Source organism: Aspergillus brasiliensis, assembly GCF_001889945.1.
Source record: "Aspergillus brasiliensis CBS 101740 unplaced genomic scaffold ASPBRscaffold_8, whole genome shotgun sequence".
NCBI lineage: Eukaryota > Fungi > Ascomycota > Eurotiomycetes > Eurotiales > Aspergillaceae > Aspergillus > Aspergillus brasiliensis.
In genome coordinates, this window is record NW_027137449.1 from 417,670 (window position 1) to 432,748 (window position 15,079).

The 15,079-nt window shown below is 46.9% G+C and overlaps 4 protein-coding genes and 1 non-coding gene across 5 annotated transcripts; 3 read left to right on the top strand and 2 right to left on the bottom strand.

Moving 5' to 3' along the window:
* Positions 1–173: 173 nt before the first annotated feature.
* Positions 174–1,797, top strand: ASPBRDRAFT_197135 (nucleic acid/nucleotide deaminase domain-containing protein; the record flags this gene model as incomplete). The annotated part of the gene is made up of 2 exons (XM_067621061.1): positions 174–726; positions 785–1,797. The coding sequence occupies 2 exons, from the start codon at positions 174–176 to the stop codon at positions 1,795–1,797; spliced, it is 1,566 nt and encodes a 521-aa protein (XP_067477676.1).
* Positions 1,798–2,003: 206 nt separating this feature from the next.
* Positions 2,004–3,107, bottom strand: ASPBRDRAFT_155231 (C2H2-type zinc finger protein; the record flags this gene model as incomplete). The annotated part of the gene is made up of 3 exons (XM_067619386.1): positions 2,004–2,429; positions 2,479–2,699; positions 2,748–3,107. 3 exons carry the CDS (start codon positions 3,105–3,107, stop codon positions 2,207–2,209), a joined length of 804 nt encoding a protein of 267 aa, XP_067477677.1. The 3' UTR covers positions 2,004–2,206.
* Positions 3,108–8,392: 5,285 nt separating this feature from the next.
* Positions 8,393–9,821, top strand: ASPBRDRAFT_44594 (uncharacterized protein). The gene has a single exon (XM_067625233.1). It carries the CDS (start codon positions 8,812–8,814, stop codon positions 9,805–9,807), a length of 996 nt encoding a protein of 331 aa, XP_067477678.1. The 5' UTR covers positions 8,393–8,811; the 3' UTR covers positions 9,808–9,821.
* A 1,092-nt stretch (positions 9,822–10,913) lies between these two features.
* Positions 10,914–12,743, bottom strand: ASPBRDRAFT_129121 (sugar porter family MFS transporter; the record flags this gene model as incomplete). The annotated part of the gene is made up of 4 exons (XM_067618113.1): positions 10,914–11,341; positions 11,395–12,083; positions 12,134–12,390; positions 12,444–12,743. The coding sequence occupies 4 exons, from the start codon at positions 12,741–12,743 to the stop codon at positions 10,914–10,916; spliced, it is 1,674 nt and encodes a 557-aa protein (XP_067477679.1).
* Positions 12,744–14,470: 1,727 nt separating this feature from the next.
* Positions 14,471–14,542, top strand: ASPBRDRAFT_t166. The gene has a single exon. It is a non-coding gene; the product is annotated as a tRNA-Ala (tRNA).
* The last annotated feature ends 537 nt before the right edge of the window (positions 14,543–15,079 follow it).

The following is a 15,079-nucleotide window of genomic DNA, read 5'->3' on the forward strand; positions in this document are numbered from 1 at the left end:
CTGCATATGGTCTTCCTCCCCCCACCCCGTGGCTGATTATCTAACCATATGTATCCGGTATATAAAACATTATGGGTCGTCTAAATGCCCGTAAATTACTCTTCCTTCTCAATAATCTCGCACTCTGACTGTGGTTTACATTTCATGCACTTTTCTTATCCTGCATTTCCAAGATGCCATCCTTAAAGCATTCATTGAAAGTCCAGAACAATACCACCTACAAACAATTGCCTATCGACTCAGTCCGCGTGGGGCGCCCGAGACTAGACGCGTATAAGCGACTTCTTGGTCGATTTTACGAGCCTTTGTTTCTTTTGCGTGTACTAGGACAGACCCGTGGGCCGCACACAGTTGGCCCCCCGGATCATAGTTTGGAGCAAGCACGGCGACGTAAATTCCTACGTAACCTCGCCTATGTTTGTGACTTTACCAAAGGAGGTAGTTCCTGCACTGCCATTGGGCTTGAAGACAGCGAAACATGTTACAACTTCTGGATTGCATCCAACGCATCGGGTGACAAAATCGTCGAATTCGCGAAGAATGCTCTCGTCCACCTGAAGCGAACTACAAGAATCACTGGGGACTCTGATGAAAATCAAGATAAGGCAAATTTTACCAGTTTCTGTCTTAACTTCGCGATCAGCCGGGTGAAAAAAGAGCGTCAGTGCTTGTTTCAAGCGATCAAACAGTGTTATGGCATACCGGGATCTGTGAAAACGGAACAAGGTTCGTAAACGGCCAAATTGCAGTTTCTTACAATATGACAAGCTAACTGGTTCAGTAGATCAGATGATAAAAGACTGGCTCGAGCCTATCCTCAAACGGGATGATTGTCTGGCACTCTGTCATTATGCCTATGTCCACCGAAAGTCCGTATTCGCCAGGATGATCGGACTAAAGGCTCAGGACGAAGAAAGGCTAATGGGTCCTGGAGACAGACGGTCGCCTTTTGCGTTGGTTATCCATTATCTAGGGCGACTGGCAGATCACATCCGGGCACCATCGCAGCTGGTTGAGGATGCCTGCCATTTGTCTCAGATCCTTGACTCGTACCAGGTGATGGCTATTCCTTGTGTGTCTTCGGTGCCTCGGCCAGTGCCCGATAACCTTACCACGCTTGATGGTGTCCTTAACAGGATGTTGAAGAACGATGACCAGGAAAGGCTTCAGATAAAGAATCTTTTGCTTTCCATGAATGTTCGGTCTCAATCTCGCATCTTTCAGGATTTCATGGAACAGTATGACAAGTGCACGGCGCAGGTGCATGCAGAAGTGCAGGCTCTGAACCATTTCTTCAGGTTGAATCTGTCCTTCGTGGGGAATGACCGTTACATTGCGTGTAGCAAACCGGCCTGTCTATGTTGTGAACTGTACTTCAGGCACCATCCGGCTCGAATGGTCGTCCCTGAATCTCACCGGAAAGTCTGGGTTAATTGGAGCCCACAATTAGTCAAAGATTCCACGAAGGGGAATCCAGAATACGATTTGCAGCTGAAGGTCCTCAATGAGATGATAAATGAGCTTCGCCGGGCCGTGATTGCTCAAATCTTTGATCAGTCGTCATCAAGTCCCTGGCATCCTGATTCCCAGACAGCAATTTCAAACGACCGGTGGTCTCGCATAGACTTGGAGGAGCTTCGGGAAAATACGTTCCGACATTCATCTGCTGATGGCAGCTTGGAAAAGGAGGCAGCTGAACGTAGCATGGCGAAGGTTCTTGAGACAGATGAGCTCAGGACATACGTGTCGGATGAAGACTCTGATGCAGACTGTGGCGGGGTATCTCTCGAGATTTAAAGTGGTATTCAGATTTTGACTCGCAACTTGTTCTGGTTTTTCTTTCTGACTTCTTGGAATTCCGTACCTTTTTTTTCCTCTCATTGGGATATGTTGAGGCAATGATACTAGTAGGCTTGGTCACGTGATACTAGCGCCATACCAGGCACCCCTTCTACGCACCTCTCGTTGCGCAACCCCTACAGAGGAATACAACACTTATATTTCTCTTTCTCTGCACCTTTGCTTCCTACTAGGAGAGTGCTCCCAACAGAATATGTAAGCGTAGATCCTCATTAGAATCTTGGTTACAAGCTGGAGGCAAGTGTACTTCTGCTTCTTACCAGACGTTAGCTTGGAGGAGATCTAAAGTACTATTCAAGAACCCTTCATCGACTCGACAAAACATAGGCCCCACATACGAATTTCCTTAATCACTGAAATCCTCATGCTGACTTCGGTAGTGTCTGCGAAGATTGTCTCTTCTTGTGAACGATTTGCCGCACAATTCACACACAACACCCACTTGCCACCATTGCCGAGCCCATTCACCGTGATGCACTTCAATATGTCGGCGCATATGAACCTGCTGAGCCTTGGTTACCGTACATAGGGGGCATTTAACTGGCTTAACATGAATGCGCATATGCTTTCTGTGAAGAGTCAGCGGGATGAACGGGAGAAAGTGGTGGCGTAGCTTACTGCAGATCACATTTTCTTGCAAAGCCAGTCTGGGCCACGCATGCACGATCTGGGCAGTGATATAGCCCATCCTCTGGTGAAATATTATGATCATAAGAAGGCATTGGCACTTCCTGAAACCTCAAAAAACATGTTCCTGAATCAGCCCGTCCTCCAACAACCACAGCTGCGGTGGTACTCTTGTAACCTTCATCACCCAGGCATCCATCCAAGCCACATCTCTATAGAAATTGGTTTGGAAGAGAGAGTTCCTGTGAGTCCAACACCACTGTGGTCAGAGTCGAGGTTTCCACGAGATTAGCAGAATGTGACTGGTTTTCAGCGAAGTCTTCCATCGGGAGTAGGTTGTTCGGTGCGACGATGTTTAGGTTTTGCTCCGGCCAAGAAGGTTCTCTGCTGTCGCCGATCACTGTATCGGTCATTATCGTAGAAGGAGGAGCCAGGAGTTCTCCTTGTCTACCCCCTATCACGATTGGATCGCAATAGCCCTCGAGTGAAAAAGAAGCTAAATCGGCCCCAAAATAGATTGGCGAGAACCCCACCCGTCCGACTAAAGAACTCGTAACTTCATCCTGTGGCCAGGCTGGGTGGTGTCCATCCTCAGCCTGGCCGGTAGGTACAGTTGTCATTGTGAGGACAAAGACAAAATAATCCCGGAGAGAAGCTTCTACCACATACAAAGAGATGAGAAACTCAAAACCCCGTGAAGGCGATGACTCCCTATATATTAGGCTCACGTTCGTTATCAGCCTTGCCAATCTGAAAAGTTTGTGTAAGAGAATTTGCCATAGGCTGGACCAGCGGTCTGCTAGCCACTTACGTTGGGCAGCCTTGCAGCGACTCATTTGGTCAAATTTATTTGTGAAGGTACCCACGCAGCTGCCACATTTCTCATGTAGGAGTGAACGAATGTATTATAACATTACAAACGTGACTGGTCCAAGAACAATGAGTAGACGTACCACCGAAGATACAGTAAAAAACAATAGAGAACAAGTATCTTAGCAAGGAACCGCACACTGCTGAGGGAAACAATACCAGGACCTCTAAGGCAAACTGAGCAGGCTCGCGAAAAGTCTTAAAGTACTTACCCCGGTCCTATACTGGACTTCTTCATCACTTCAGAGGTAGTGACATGTATAATATACAGGGTTGCTTTACGGAGAGGTACAGAGTTGAGACATAATGAACCAAATCATCATGTACCTCCAAATACCACAATAAGAGAGGGCACAACCCGAGAATTCTCTAGAGGTTTCTACTCAGCGAGCCAAGGATGATGACTAGTAATCGCTCACATGGAAAGGCGCATAAAATGAGGTGCGTAAAGTTATATGCTATCCGTATACTCAGGAAAGCAGGTGAGGAATGTGACCACAAATTGAGTGTGTCCTTGTAACTGCAGGTAATATTGGGTAAAGGGCTTTCCGTCAGATTGATGTTGTAACAAGTACCTTCCTGGCAGTTCGCCTCAGCAGCCAGGAAGAATAACGTTGGTAGGCATTTGTCAACTGGACGTGGCTATCTGTGGAATACATTCTCTTACGTAGAGTAACTGCCATATCCGTACTTCTCCATCTACGGCCGATTCTCTGGAGCTAGATTGTTGTTCGCATCAACAGGTACTACAAGGATCTTTCACCGCCAAGTCAGGAATACCTTTGGCGATCCCCCTACCTGCGAGGGACGTTGCATACGACGACATAAGGGCGATGGAGCAGCAATTGCGGCTTCGTGTGCTGGATCCCTTGCGTTAAGCACAACTTGCTTTGACCTCCGAAAATCATGTAGACAAGCAAGGGCCCTTGACATCCCAAGCCCACAGTGAGATGACAACCAATGACCGCAGGAAAATAGTTTCAGCAGATAACTCCTCCCTCTTCATTCGGGACAAGTCTCACTCAGTTAGTTACCTCAAGCTATGTTACTAGGCAAAAGGATGCATGCGCAACTGCGACCCCTTATCGAACCTCTCAAAACGGCGCGAGTGCCGACATACTTCGGGTTCCTTGGTTGGTTTCTCGCCCAATTGGCGAGGAATTGAAAGTCGGACAAATGCACGACGGATACTGCCCAGAATTTTCATTCACAGGTGCCTTCGAGCCAGAGCCGCCACCCATCGGAAGACGGTAGGAGCCTTCGATATATATCTCGCTAATTTTCAACAAATGAATTGCAATGACCGGTCGAAGCCTAAAGCTACCTCTTTGAAGGTAGCGAACGAACGAATAAAATTGAATTTCGCGAACCTCTTACTTGTTTCTGTAACTTCATCCACTTTCCATCTACACCTTTACTGGATCTTCATTGTCTCCATGTTATGGCTTCCATCCCAGGCTATTCGGCCTCTAGAGCCAGTACGGCTGTCACATTGAACGGTATCCCTCGCATTTTACTCCAACACGGGTTCTGCTTCTTGGCCCTGCGCTTGCCGTTACATCATAATGGTCTATATCACCATGGTATGTAAAGGTAAGACCGCCCCTATGTTAGAGAATGTCGAGGCATTTACCAAGTAGACCAAAAGAGAAATCTATCTAACGGCTACTGGTATCACTCGGGGTTTGGTTCCAAAACAGAGAATATATTGTTAAATTCTCACAGAGATTATCAGTTAGAGAAACTATGAGTTGCAGAGCGTCTGTTTCTGTACTTATATTAGCAGGGAGTAGAAAAGAGGAGGATTGCGAGGAACAGTGCGCAGTAGCACAAGATAAGTAGTAAGTACAAGAGAACGAACCAAATAAATAACTATCATTTGGGTGTATGACAGTCGTATCAATATGCTACATTCGGACAGAAATCTTGATCGGTATAAGCCCATATAAGATAAGTAAGAGCAGGAGCAATCTCATCACCGGCTCATTAGCTCAAGGTCCAGCCTTCCGTTGGACGCCTCTTCTAAACCGTATTAGGTGATACTCCTTGTCCTGGCTTCTCTCTGCAAATAACATAGACCTCCTGGCTATGATGATGAACATTATGTCATCGCCATATTTTTAAATCACTGAACAATCTTTCCTATGTACCATCTAACAGGCGCACCTCATTTTGCCGTAATGAAGGATCTCCCAGGAGAAGGTCAAAACCTGCCTTGAGGACAGCATAGAAGCTTGTTTATACAAGTTGATCCCCTTATAAAAGTGCCATTAAAATTAAACTGTCCCCTATGGCTGTTAATAAGGTTGCCCTATAGCTGCAGTAGTCTTTTACTTGGTAGGACTGGAGCTCTATTCCGCTGGTTGCACTATATACCTCCACTGACATGATATTGTCTTTTGCGCAGGGATCAAGGATCATCTGACACTGGGGCTGATTTTTACTGGGTAAAGGTACCATAGCATCAAGGTCTAGGGAAAATGTGCTCGAAACTGGGTCATGGAAAGTCAGGACCAGGTTCATTAGACACCAGCTAGTAGAATATCTCCGGTTCATCCTATGTTTACCAGAGCCCTACATAATCAGCACCTCCCTATGTAGAAATACTTAACTACTTTCAGTCGAACCAATCGAACATTATTTTATTGTTTGACGTGTAGGTAGGAATGCGAGGAAGCAGTGGAAGAATAGCTGTATTAATACTTACAGGCTGAGAGTAGAAGATTTATAAATATAGTAGATGTAATTAGGCCGCTAATTACTCGCCACATAATACACAGCAATAATTCGTTCCCGTGAGCGGATCAGCTTTGTGTATCTTTGTTGTGAAACCTTTCGAGGATGCCTCTCAGACATCAATAAACTTGACAAACTGTTAAAACTTATAATCAGGATCAATTTTATACAACGTGCAGGCAAAGATGTCCTCTGTTTGGGATCTTATCTTTAGTGTGCCAGAAGAAGAGTCCAATATCCACAGTAGGTATCAGAGGTGGCAAGAAAAGGGGGCAAATGTGATATATGTTTCAGATAGCTTAGACAGGTATGTCGCTGAGAGAGGATTTAGCCTGACCAGTCTCTTCAAGCCCATTACACACGATGTTCTATATTTGAAGCACAAGATGCGAATGCAGACGACAATTAGCTCCGCCCCTCATCTTGCCCTGCGATGAACTACGAACTCCATATCTTTTCTTTAGGCAGGTGATTGTTCCCGGATTGACCGGTCAAGCGGAAATCATTCGCGCATGTATCATATCAGGCACTGAACGCCGACTATATGGAGTATTGTGAAATAATTTAGGACTATTATGCAAATCGGTGACAAATGTATTTGGTCTCTGGGAATTGAAGGGAAAGGCTTTCACGTACGCCGCTGGTCGGTGGTGACGACAGTCACTATATACATAAATATATATCTTGCTTCCATTTACGGGAGAAATTACATGGATACACAAGCCGTGGTCCTAAAGAAATTGAACTGCACTACTGTGTGATAGAAACTGACGAGACAAAGGGAATCTACCAGATGGGCATAGTAAGCTGGGCCGAATTCAGAGTCGTGATTATTGTTTTGAAGCATCTAAATTCCGAGATGATACGAAGTTGAAGCCCCTGTTTAACTTCCCAAAAGGAATTAGAGGCGCTACCCGATTAGTCCAGGAACTCGATCGTGATTGACGCCAGTATATGCGGCTGGACGGCATGAAATTACGAAATACCAATTGGTATTTGAATACTTTTATGTCGTAATAGCCGTCTGACAACATCGCACGCTTCCTGGCATTACGACTTACGGGGTTCACTGGCTGAGCATGTGACCAAAGGGCATAGCGACACAGAGGAAGACTAATCGCAATGGCCCTAATAATAGTACAACCACAGAGTTTCAAAAACAGGGCTCGCCGTCCGCTCAGCCGTGCTTAAGCCACTCTCTGGTTAGTTCGTAGTCTGGGTGGATAACCATCAGCGGATCCTAGTTGTTAGATTTAATGCCCTTTCTATTTTCCCTTCATCCTATCTAACCCTGTTCACCTAAAGCTTGGCTGAGCTACCTAAATCTTAATATTCTATATCTAGTAATCCTATTCAATCTCAATCTCTATCTTACTGACATGTCCTGTTGAGAGCCTGCGGAGAGGGAGTTTGACATATTTGTATTAAGTTTGATATATTTATATTTAAAAAAGATTATTAATATTAATTTTATTCTTTCAACTTTCTTCTATTATAGGTTCTAATTCTGGATGCCCTTTGCTTGGGAAGAGCTAAAGATAGTTATTCTATAATTTTTATATAAGTATCTAATCACTTCATTTATTTTTGATTTGTTTTTATAATATTACCTTTTCACGCTCTAAATTTAACCCCTTATAGATCTAGCATGTTGAGTAGAAACGCCTGGACGGGTAAAATCAAGTCCATGCCCACAGTTATGCTAATAGTCATGGGAAGGATAATATTATGCCTCATCATATGACTAATTCCAACTATTAAATCATGTAATACTACCTGAACCCCACCTATCAACAGTGGTAGTTTTCTGTCCAATTACTAATCTCCTAGCTTGCGGCTTAAGTACAGCTGAGTGGATGGGAAGCCCTGTTTTCCACACCCTGTGGTCATATGTGACTTGTTTATTTAATGGAAGGGTATATAAGGTGCTTAATGACTGCTAATGCTTCATACCAGCCTCAGGTATTCATCCATCAATGCCCTCCGCGTTCACTACAGTTTACACGCATGAATCCTATCCAGAGTCAATGGTTACGAACCCCTGTGTGACACACTTCCAGACATTCTTATGAATGGTTACATCATCATAGTTATCCGGTGGTAATGGCACAATTAAAGTTGCAACGAGAAGCTTCCGTGCATGCTGGACTGGTGAGGCAAAACTTAGCGAGCTGACCATGAACCACGGGTCGATCCGTGCCCTAACACCGTTAAATCCGCCGGTCCCAGGATTACCCGCATCCCGATCGCCGGCAGGCTGACAGGCCCCTGGATCCACTCGACAATCGATTAGGTGACGATTCTCCCTTTTTCTGCATAACTCGTGCATAGCTGGTGCACCAAGGCGTTTATAAGTCCGGGGTCCCTGTCAGCAAGACGGCGAATAGACCCACTCCGGAAACTATAGCATAACCCCGGTTCTCAGCACTATTGTCGAGAACGTCGCCGTGAAAGCAGGGGCTCAACATGAATGTCTTCAAGATCCCCCGAGCATGCAAAATCTTAATTCACTCCACGATTCGTATCCCATCCGGGGCTTAGTCGGACTTAGAGAGGGAAAGTCTTTGGTGCACTGATGTCATCCGAGGAGTTTGCCATATCCCCGAGAAGGAGAGCATATAAATACAGCGCTGTGTTCTTCCTCACTTAACCTCTTTCAACGGATCACCAACATTAACTATCATCTCCACATTTCACTCACAATTTACCACCAAAATCATGTCCTCCAGATACGCTGCAGTCCACCAATCCGCCCAAGGACCCGGTGACGCCCGCCCCACGGCCCTCCAAATCATCCAAGACCAAAACCTCGAAGACAAGCTCTCCGACAAAACCATCCTAATCACCGGCTGTTCCTCCGGACTAGGTGTCGAGACCGCCCGCGCACTCTACCGCACCGGCGCAACCCTCTACCTCACCGTCCGCGATGTCAAAAAGGCAGAGAACAACCTGGGCGATCTCGCCAAAAGCCCTCGAGTCCATTTCCTCCACTTGGAGCTGAACTCCCTCGACTCCGTGCGCGCCTGCGCCGAAGACTTCAAGTCCAAGAGCAAGCAGCTCAACATTCTCATTGAAAACGCCGGCGTCATGGCCTGCCCGGAAGGCCGAACGGCAGATGGCTTCGAGACTCAACTGGGCAGCAACCACCTCGCGCACTTCCTTCTATTTCAGCTTCTGAAACCTACCCTCTTGGCTTCCTCAACGCCCGAATTCAATTCCCGCGTCGTGATCCTCTCCTCGGTTGCTCACAGGATGTCAAGCATCCATCTGGATAACCTTAATCTTGAAGGCGAATACGACCCCTGGAAGGCATACGGTCAGAGCAAGACAGCGGGAATTTGGGCCGCCAATGAGATTGACAGACGCTATGGTAGTCAGGGTCTCCATGCGTTTAGTGTGCACCCGGGTGGTATTTATACGGACCTCCAGCGCCATATCTCGCAGGAGCAGCAGGCCTCATGGGGTCAGGATGAAGAACTGATGAGGATCTTCAAGAGTCCGGAGCAAGGCGCTGCTACGACTGTAGTGGCGGCGGTCGCGAAGGAGCTCGAAGGTCAGGGCGGGAAGTACTTGGAGGATTGTCAGATTGCGGAGCCATACGACCCCAGTAATGGGATGTGGGGTCCGGGGTACGCTACGTGGGCGTATGATGCGGATGGGGAGCGGAGGTTCTGGGAGTTGAGTATGGAGATGATTGGGTTGAAGGATGAGTAGTATTACAAGGTGGATATCACTGTAACATAGTAATTGTTTGAATATGATATTTGTCTACATACTTTAAGAAATATTTGTGAGGGTAGTTTGAACTTGAATTTGGTCAAGACCTAGATTTTTTAGTAGTACGTGTGTGGTATATAAGCAGCAAACATCAACATGTCCGAAGTTATCTAAAAGGAGTCCCGGTCAACTGGAAAGCAAACAACATTTGGCACGAAACTAACTTCGAAAAGGCTCCGATGGCTTCGCCTCAGATAAAAGCAGATATATGAATAAAAACGGTAGCCCAATCTTCAGACGCAAAATCACATATTATGCCATAAAGACGGCGATAATAAATTTCACGGACGAGCAGGGAGTCGCTACAATTGCACTGTACACCAATGCCCCGGTTATAACTCTGTCGAATAACTAACAGCGCGGATAGGCCTAGAACTGTATTAGTGGAGCAGATACCGGGCTCTATAATTGAAAGAGTATAAGTACCAGAATCCATGTTTCATTTTAGTCTTCCTTTTTGAATTGTTTAGGATCATTTCGGCATATTCTCTATGGCATAACGGGGTTCCGCGGGGGGTCGCCCACGAGGCACCTACAAGAAGTTGGCTATGCGCGTTCCGATTGGCCAGTGAGAGTTCAGAATAACTTCATTTTGAGATTACTGTTTATTGCCAATACAGTCTTTCTCGTGATATATTACGTGGGGCCTGTATTTGTATATACGTAATGATTTCGCAGCTTGACGGCCTGGCTAGCCGGAGGCGCTCAGGCGGAGTGTCCTAGCTGTGCTTTACCTGAGTAGAGGCATGAGTCCATCGATCAATGGCATAATGTCGATTAAACTAAATCATAAGTATAGTCAATAGCAATAATCATCAATCACATATACAAGGCATCGCGTCGTAACACATAACGAAATAAATAGGTGTACAGAAAACGTCTCAGGCAAAGTGTTACAAGAGTGCAACTACGCAACACACAACAAATGACATCATGCCCTGGGCGTGATGATCAAAACCGCCCGGAGTTAGTTGGGATGTTCACTACCGGCTCTCAAGAGCTTCACAGCTCTAAGCATATCTCTTAGCAATGGAGATACTTACTTACACCTCGGTTATTTGGTGACTGTACGTCTCATCTCCACCGCTCACATGCGGAACATGATGAGCCCCTGCTTTCGATGCAGTCGAACCGCGGCGAGAATACGGTTCGACGTCGGGAAACACGAATTTGGAGCTCTTCCAGGGCGGCACCTTCATAACGTACATGGTATCGATCTCTTCCAAGGTACGACCACGACCTTCGATGACAGCCACGTATACCAGGCCCGCTGCAAGGAAGAGGCAGCCGGCAAAGACGTAGCCGAGCCGGAAGTCAATGGCACTGGTGATGAAGGGGGTGAAAAATGCGAGGAGGAAGTTCCAGAGCCAGTTGGATGCTGTCGCGAGAGACATGGCACGGGCACGGAATTCGGAGGGATACAACTCCGCGATAATGGTCCATACCATGGGACCCCAGGTTGATGCGAACCCTGTGCGAGGATTAGCAAGTGGAGCGTTTTATAAGAGAGAAGCAATGACCTACCGAGAATAAACAGACAGGCGAAGACAACCATGACCACGCCAGCGGTGTGGGTCCGTTCGGGGTTTTGATGGTCCAGAGAGAAGTGGCCCACTGAGGCGAACACCATGAAACAGACAAACATCCACAATGCTCCGGTAATCAAGGATCGACGACGACCGTAGTTCTCAATCAGATACAGACCTAGGAAAGTGGTTCCGAAATTGACACCACCCAGGATCATTTGCGTAACGTAGCTGTTGGAAATACCGGCGCCTCGGAAGACAGTTGTTCCGTAGTAGAAAAAGTAATTGGCACCCGTTAATTGTTGCAGTGCCTGAAGGGCTACTCCAACCCCGACGCGATAGGTCATGCGGGGGGCATGGAAAAGATGGGACCAGGTGATCTGTCCGCGTTCCTTTTCCTCGACGAACTTCTGCCGGATCTCGCCGATCTCGAGCTTCAGCATACGGTGGTTCTCGGGGATTCCGTACATTCTCGATAGAGTACGAGCTGCTTTCGCCTCCTTTCCATGTCGATAGTCGTATCGGGCACTTTCAGGGAATAGTGCAATGCCAAACCCTAGAATCATAGCCCATAGGTATGTGATACCCATCGGGATACGCCAGGATCCGGTGTTGTTTCTTGCTTCGGTTCCGAAGTTGATACAGTTGGCGACGAAGATGCCAAGTGTGATGAAAAGCTGATAAGTGCTGTTGACGTTAGCTCTTCGCCGGAGAACGGTGCAGGTCCGTCAGCGTACCTAACAAGAGATCCACGAATGTGCCTGGGCCCAGTTTCTGCCTGATACATCGGAACGAGCAATGATAGGGCTCCAACGCCGAGACCCGCGACCCAACGGCCCATGGCGACCTGGTACCATTTTCCGAACGGGGAAGAGATTTGTATGGTGATGCCGACACACACCATAGCACACCAGCCGCTGATGGACCATTTCCGGCCAATCCGATCTGCGATTGGGGCTGCAATGAGAGCGCCAATCAAGGTACCGACTGATAGCTGGATCTTATCAGCAAGAGTGGATGGTATTATGCCGCGCATGCGGGTCTTACCAGGGCGACAATTAGACCCGAACGGGCATTGGTGAAATAGAATGTGCCGTCAGCATGCTGTTGGCCATATCTTTGAAGAAAGTTAGGCATCTCCAAGAAGCCAGATATTTGGCCAGTGTCGTAACCGAAAAGAAACCCACCCATTGACACGAAGACGCCCATAAGAAAAGAGCGCCACGTGAGCAGCGGGATAGGTGTGTCCACAGTATCCTCTTCAGACTTCTGCTCTGTGGGGCTAGCGGCTTGCGCCTCTGGCAGCACATCACCATTGAATTCATCTTGCGGCCTCTTACGAGGCATCTTGACCTTAGGTAATCTCATCTTTATCAGATATGTACGCGTTCGATAAACAGACCGTAATGGCACAATGCTTCTAGGGGCTAAGCTGTCCGAGTCAGGCTTGAGGTTACAAATATATAGACCAAGGGAGCCGTGTCAGTAATGACCCATGATGAGTCCCTGATGTCATCCATTGGACTGGACTCGCTTTTCTTCTTTGTCCGGTTGTCTGACAGGCGAAAAAGGAACTCGTCTCCACTACTCTGTTCGGACAAGGGCCCCCCAACATAAGTGTTCAGCTGCTCACGTGGTGGTCCTGAAATCTGGCCCATGGAACCCCACATCAGCCACTGATGTCTGACATGGACCGACTGGCCGAATGTGCAACTTTGGGCTCGGGAGACCCGGTTGAATACCGAACTTGTCATGCTGCAAGCACTTTGCTGGGGCAGGCCGATCTATGGTTGGGATCCGGGGAAAGTCAAATCTTATGTCATCACTCAGAGGGGAAATTACCCCGGCATATATGACAGGTTGACTTGCAACGATCCAATGGTAGCGGCGTGAATGCCACCTGAATACCATGGCTCCTGATCGGTCCGCCCAAGCTCGGGATCTGGGGGTCTTGGCTTACGTCTGAAGCCTTCCCCGCGCAGTTCGGTACATTTTGATGCGCGTCATAATGTTCTTGGGCCGATGAACCACCGGTAACATGCTATGATATCCCCGGGCTTCTTGCAGCTATCCTATATGGCATGATCGGCGTTTGATGGTAGAACAGTGTTATACTTGCCACTGCAAGGGCGACCCCGCAGCCGGAGTCCTGGTCAGGTTTCATTAAGATCCGGTCTAGGTGTTTAGGAGGTGGAGGAGGAGTTTGTATATTGTCTCATATCTGCGTGTTTCTAGTAAATGATGCTAGATGAATATATCTGGTCTGTAGGATGACGGCCAGGGGTCAGCTCAAGGACTTGGTTGCTGGGCTCGGGGTGATTGATTGCTCTGCAATGCCATGATTGTACGTGTACGCTGTGATGTTATCTCGAAGATCGGTCGCTAATCGGGCAGTCGATGTAAACTGGTACTATAGTGGTATTAATGGTGAAGGTGGAAAGTCAAAATCAATAGGACAGCTAGCAAATCAAATCAAACGATCAGGAACTGGTGAGTATTAGTTGGTAATTGAACTGAGCTGGTGAAGTCAATTGCGGCGTCGCGTCGGTCCCGCCGAGTGTAACTTTTAAACAAACCGAGCAAACTTGTGAGTATTACTACTCGACCAGTACTACATCCCGTTTGCGGTCATACTAGAGGGCCTCTGCCTTCAGTTCTTGGTCCTAGATGATTCTGTGATTTTTAATTTCTATTTTTTACGACGCGAGATAACATCCAAAAATCGGATGTTGGCACAGACGTATACTCATGGCGGATTCAGGACCACCACTACGGTGCAATTTATAGTTGCCGCGATAATATATAAACGGGCGGATCGAGCGTAGTAGTCTGTACTATCGATTCAGGTGGATACTAGCTTCTTGCACTTATTACCAGCTGACAAATACTGAGCTTTGCATGTGGTTTTACGTAGATCTACTCAAGCTAGAGGTAGATCGGAACCAATACAGAGTCGCTCGATCATACAAAATTGATATACTGACTATAAGACGATCACATTCTGTGATGGTTCGGTAACCTACTTTTCTACTGGTTTATGTAACTAAATAGTTTGCTGTTCTTCAACAAGGAACGGGGCTGTGGTTTAGTGGTATAATATTCCCTTAGCATGGGAGAGGTCCGGGGTTCGATTCCCCGCAGCTCCAACCTTCTTTTTTCTTTTCCTTTTTTTTTTTTTGTTTCTACACAACATTTTCTACGCCGCTGGCCCCTCTCACTTATCCATCGTTGTTCTATTTCACCTTATCCTTGAGTGACGCATGATTGACCAAAGTATTACACAGCACCTTCAAAACTACCAATATAATAATGAAGAGAGTTTTGAACCGCACGGACCAAAGACGCACCCAAACCCCGAGCTTTGCTTTACCATGGGGGAGGTATAACAATTCTCATACGTCACAGAGTATATATATTACCCGTAGTTTGGTACACTAGCGAAGTAAATGTTAGAAAATTTTTCCGGTCACCTGCTTAAAGTAAACATAGACGATAGATGCCAACCGCAGAGTTTTCTACAGCATCTCCCACTCAATTGGGGACAATAGCCTCTTTTGCACTATTTGGCTTCGTCATACTCATATATCTAATATAGGATTATCCCTGTTTGTTACGTAGCTGGATACCATATGGAGTATGTTGTCGGATAGCCTATTAGGCCGTCTTGTATATAATCTCCGTAG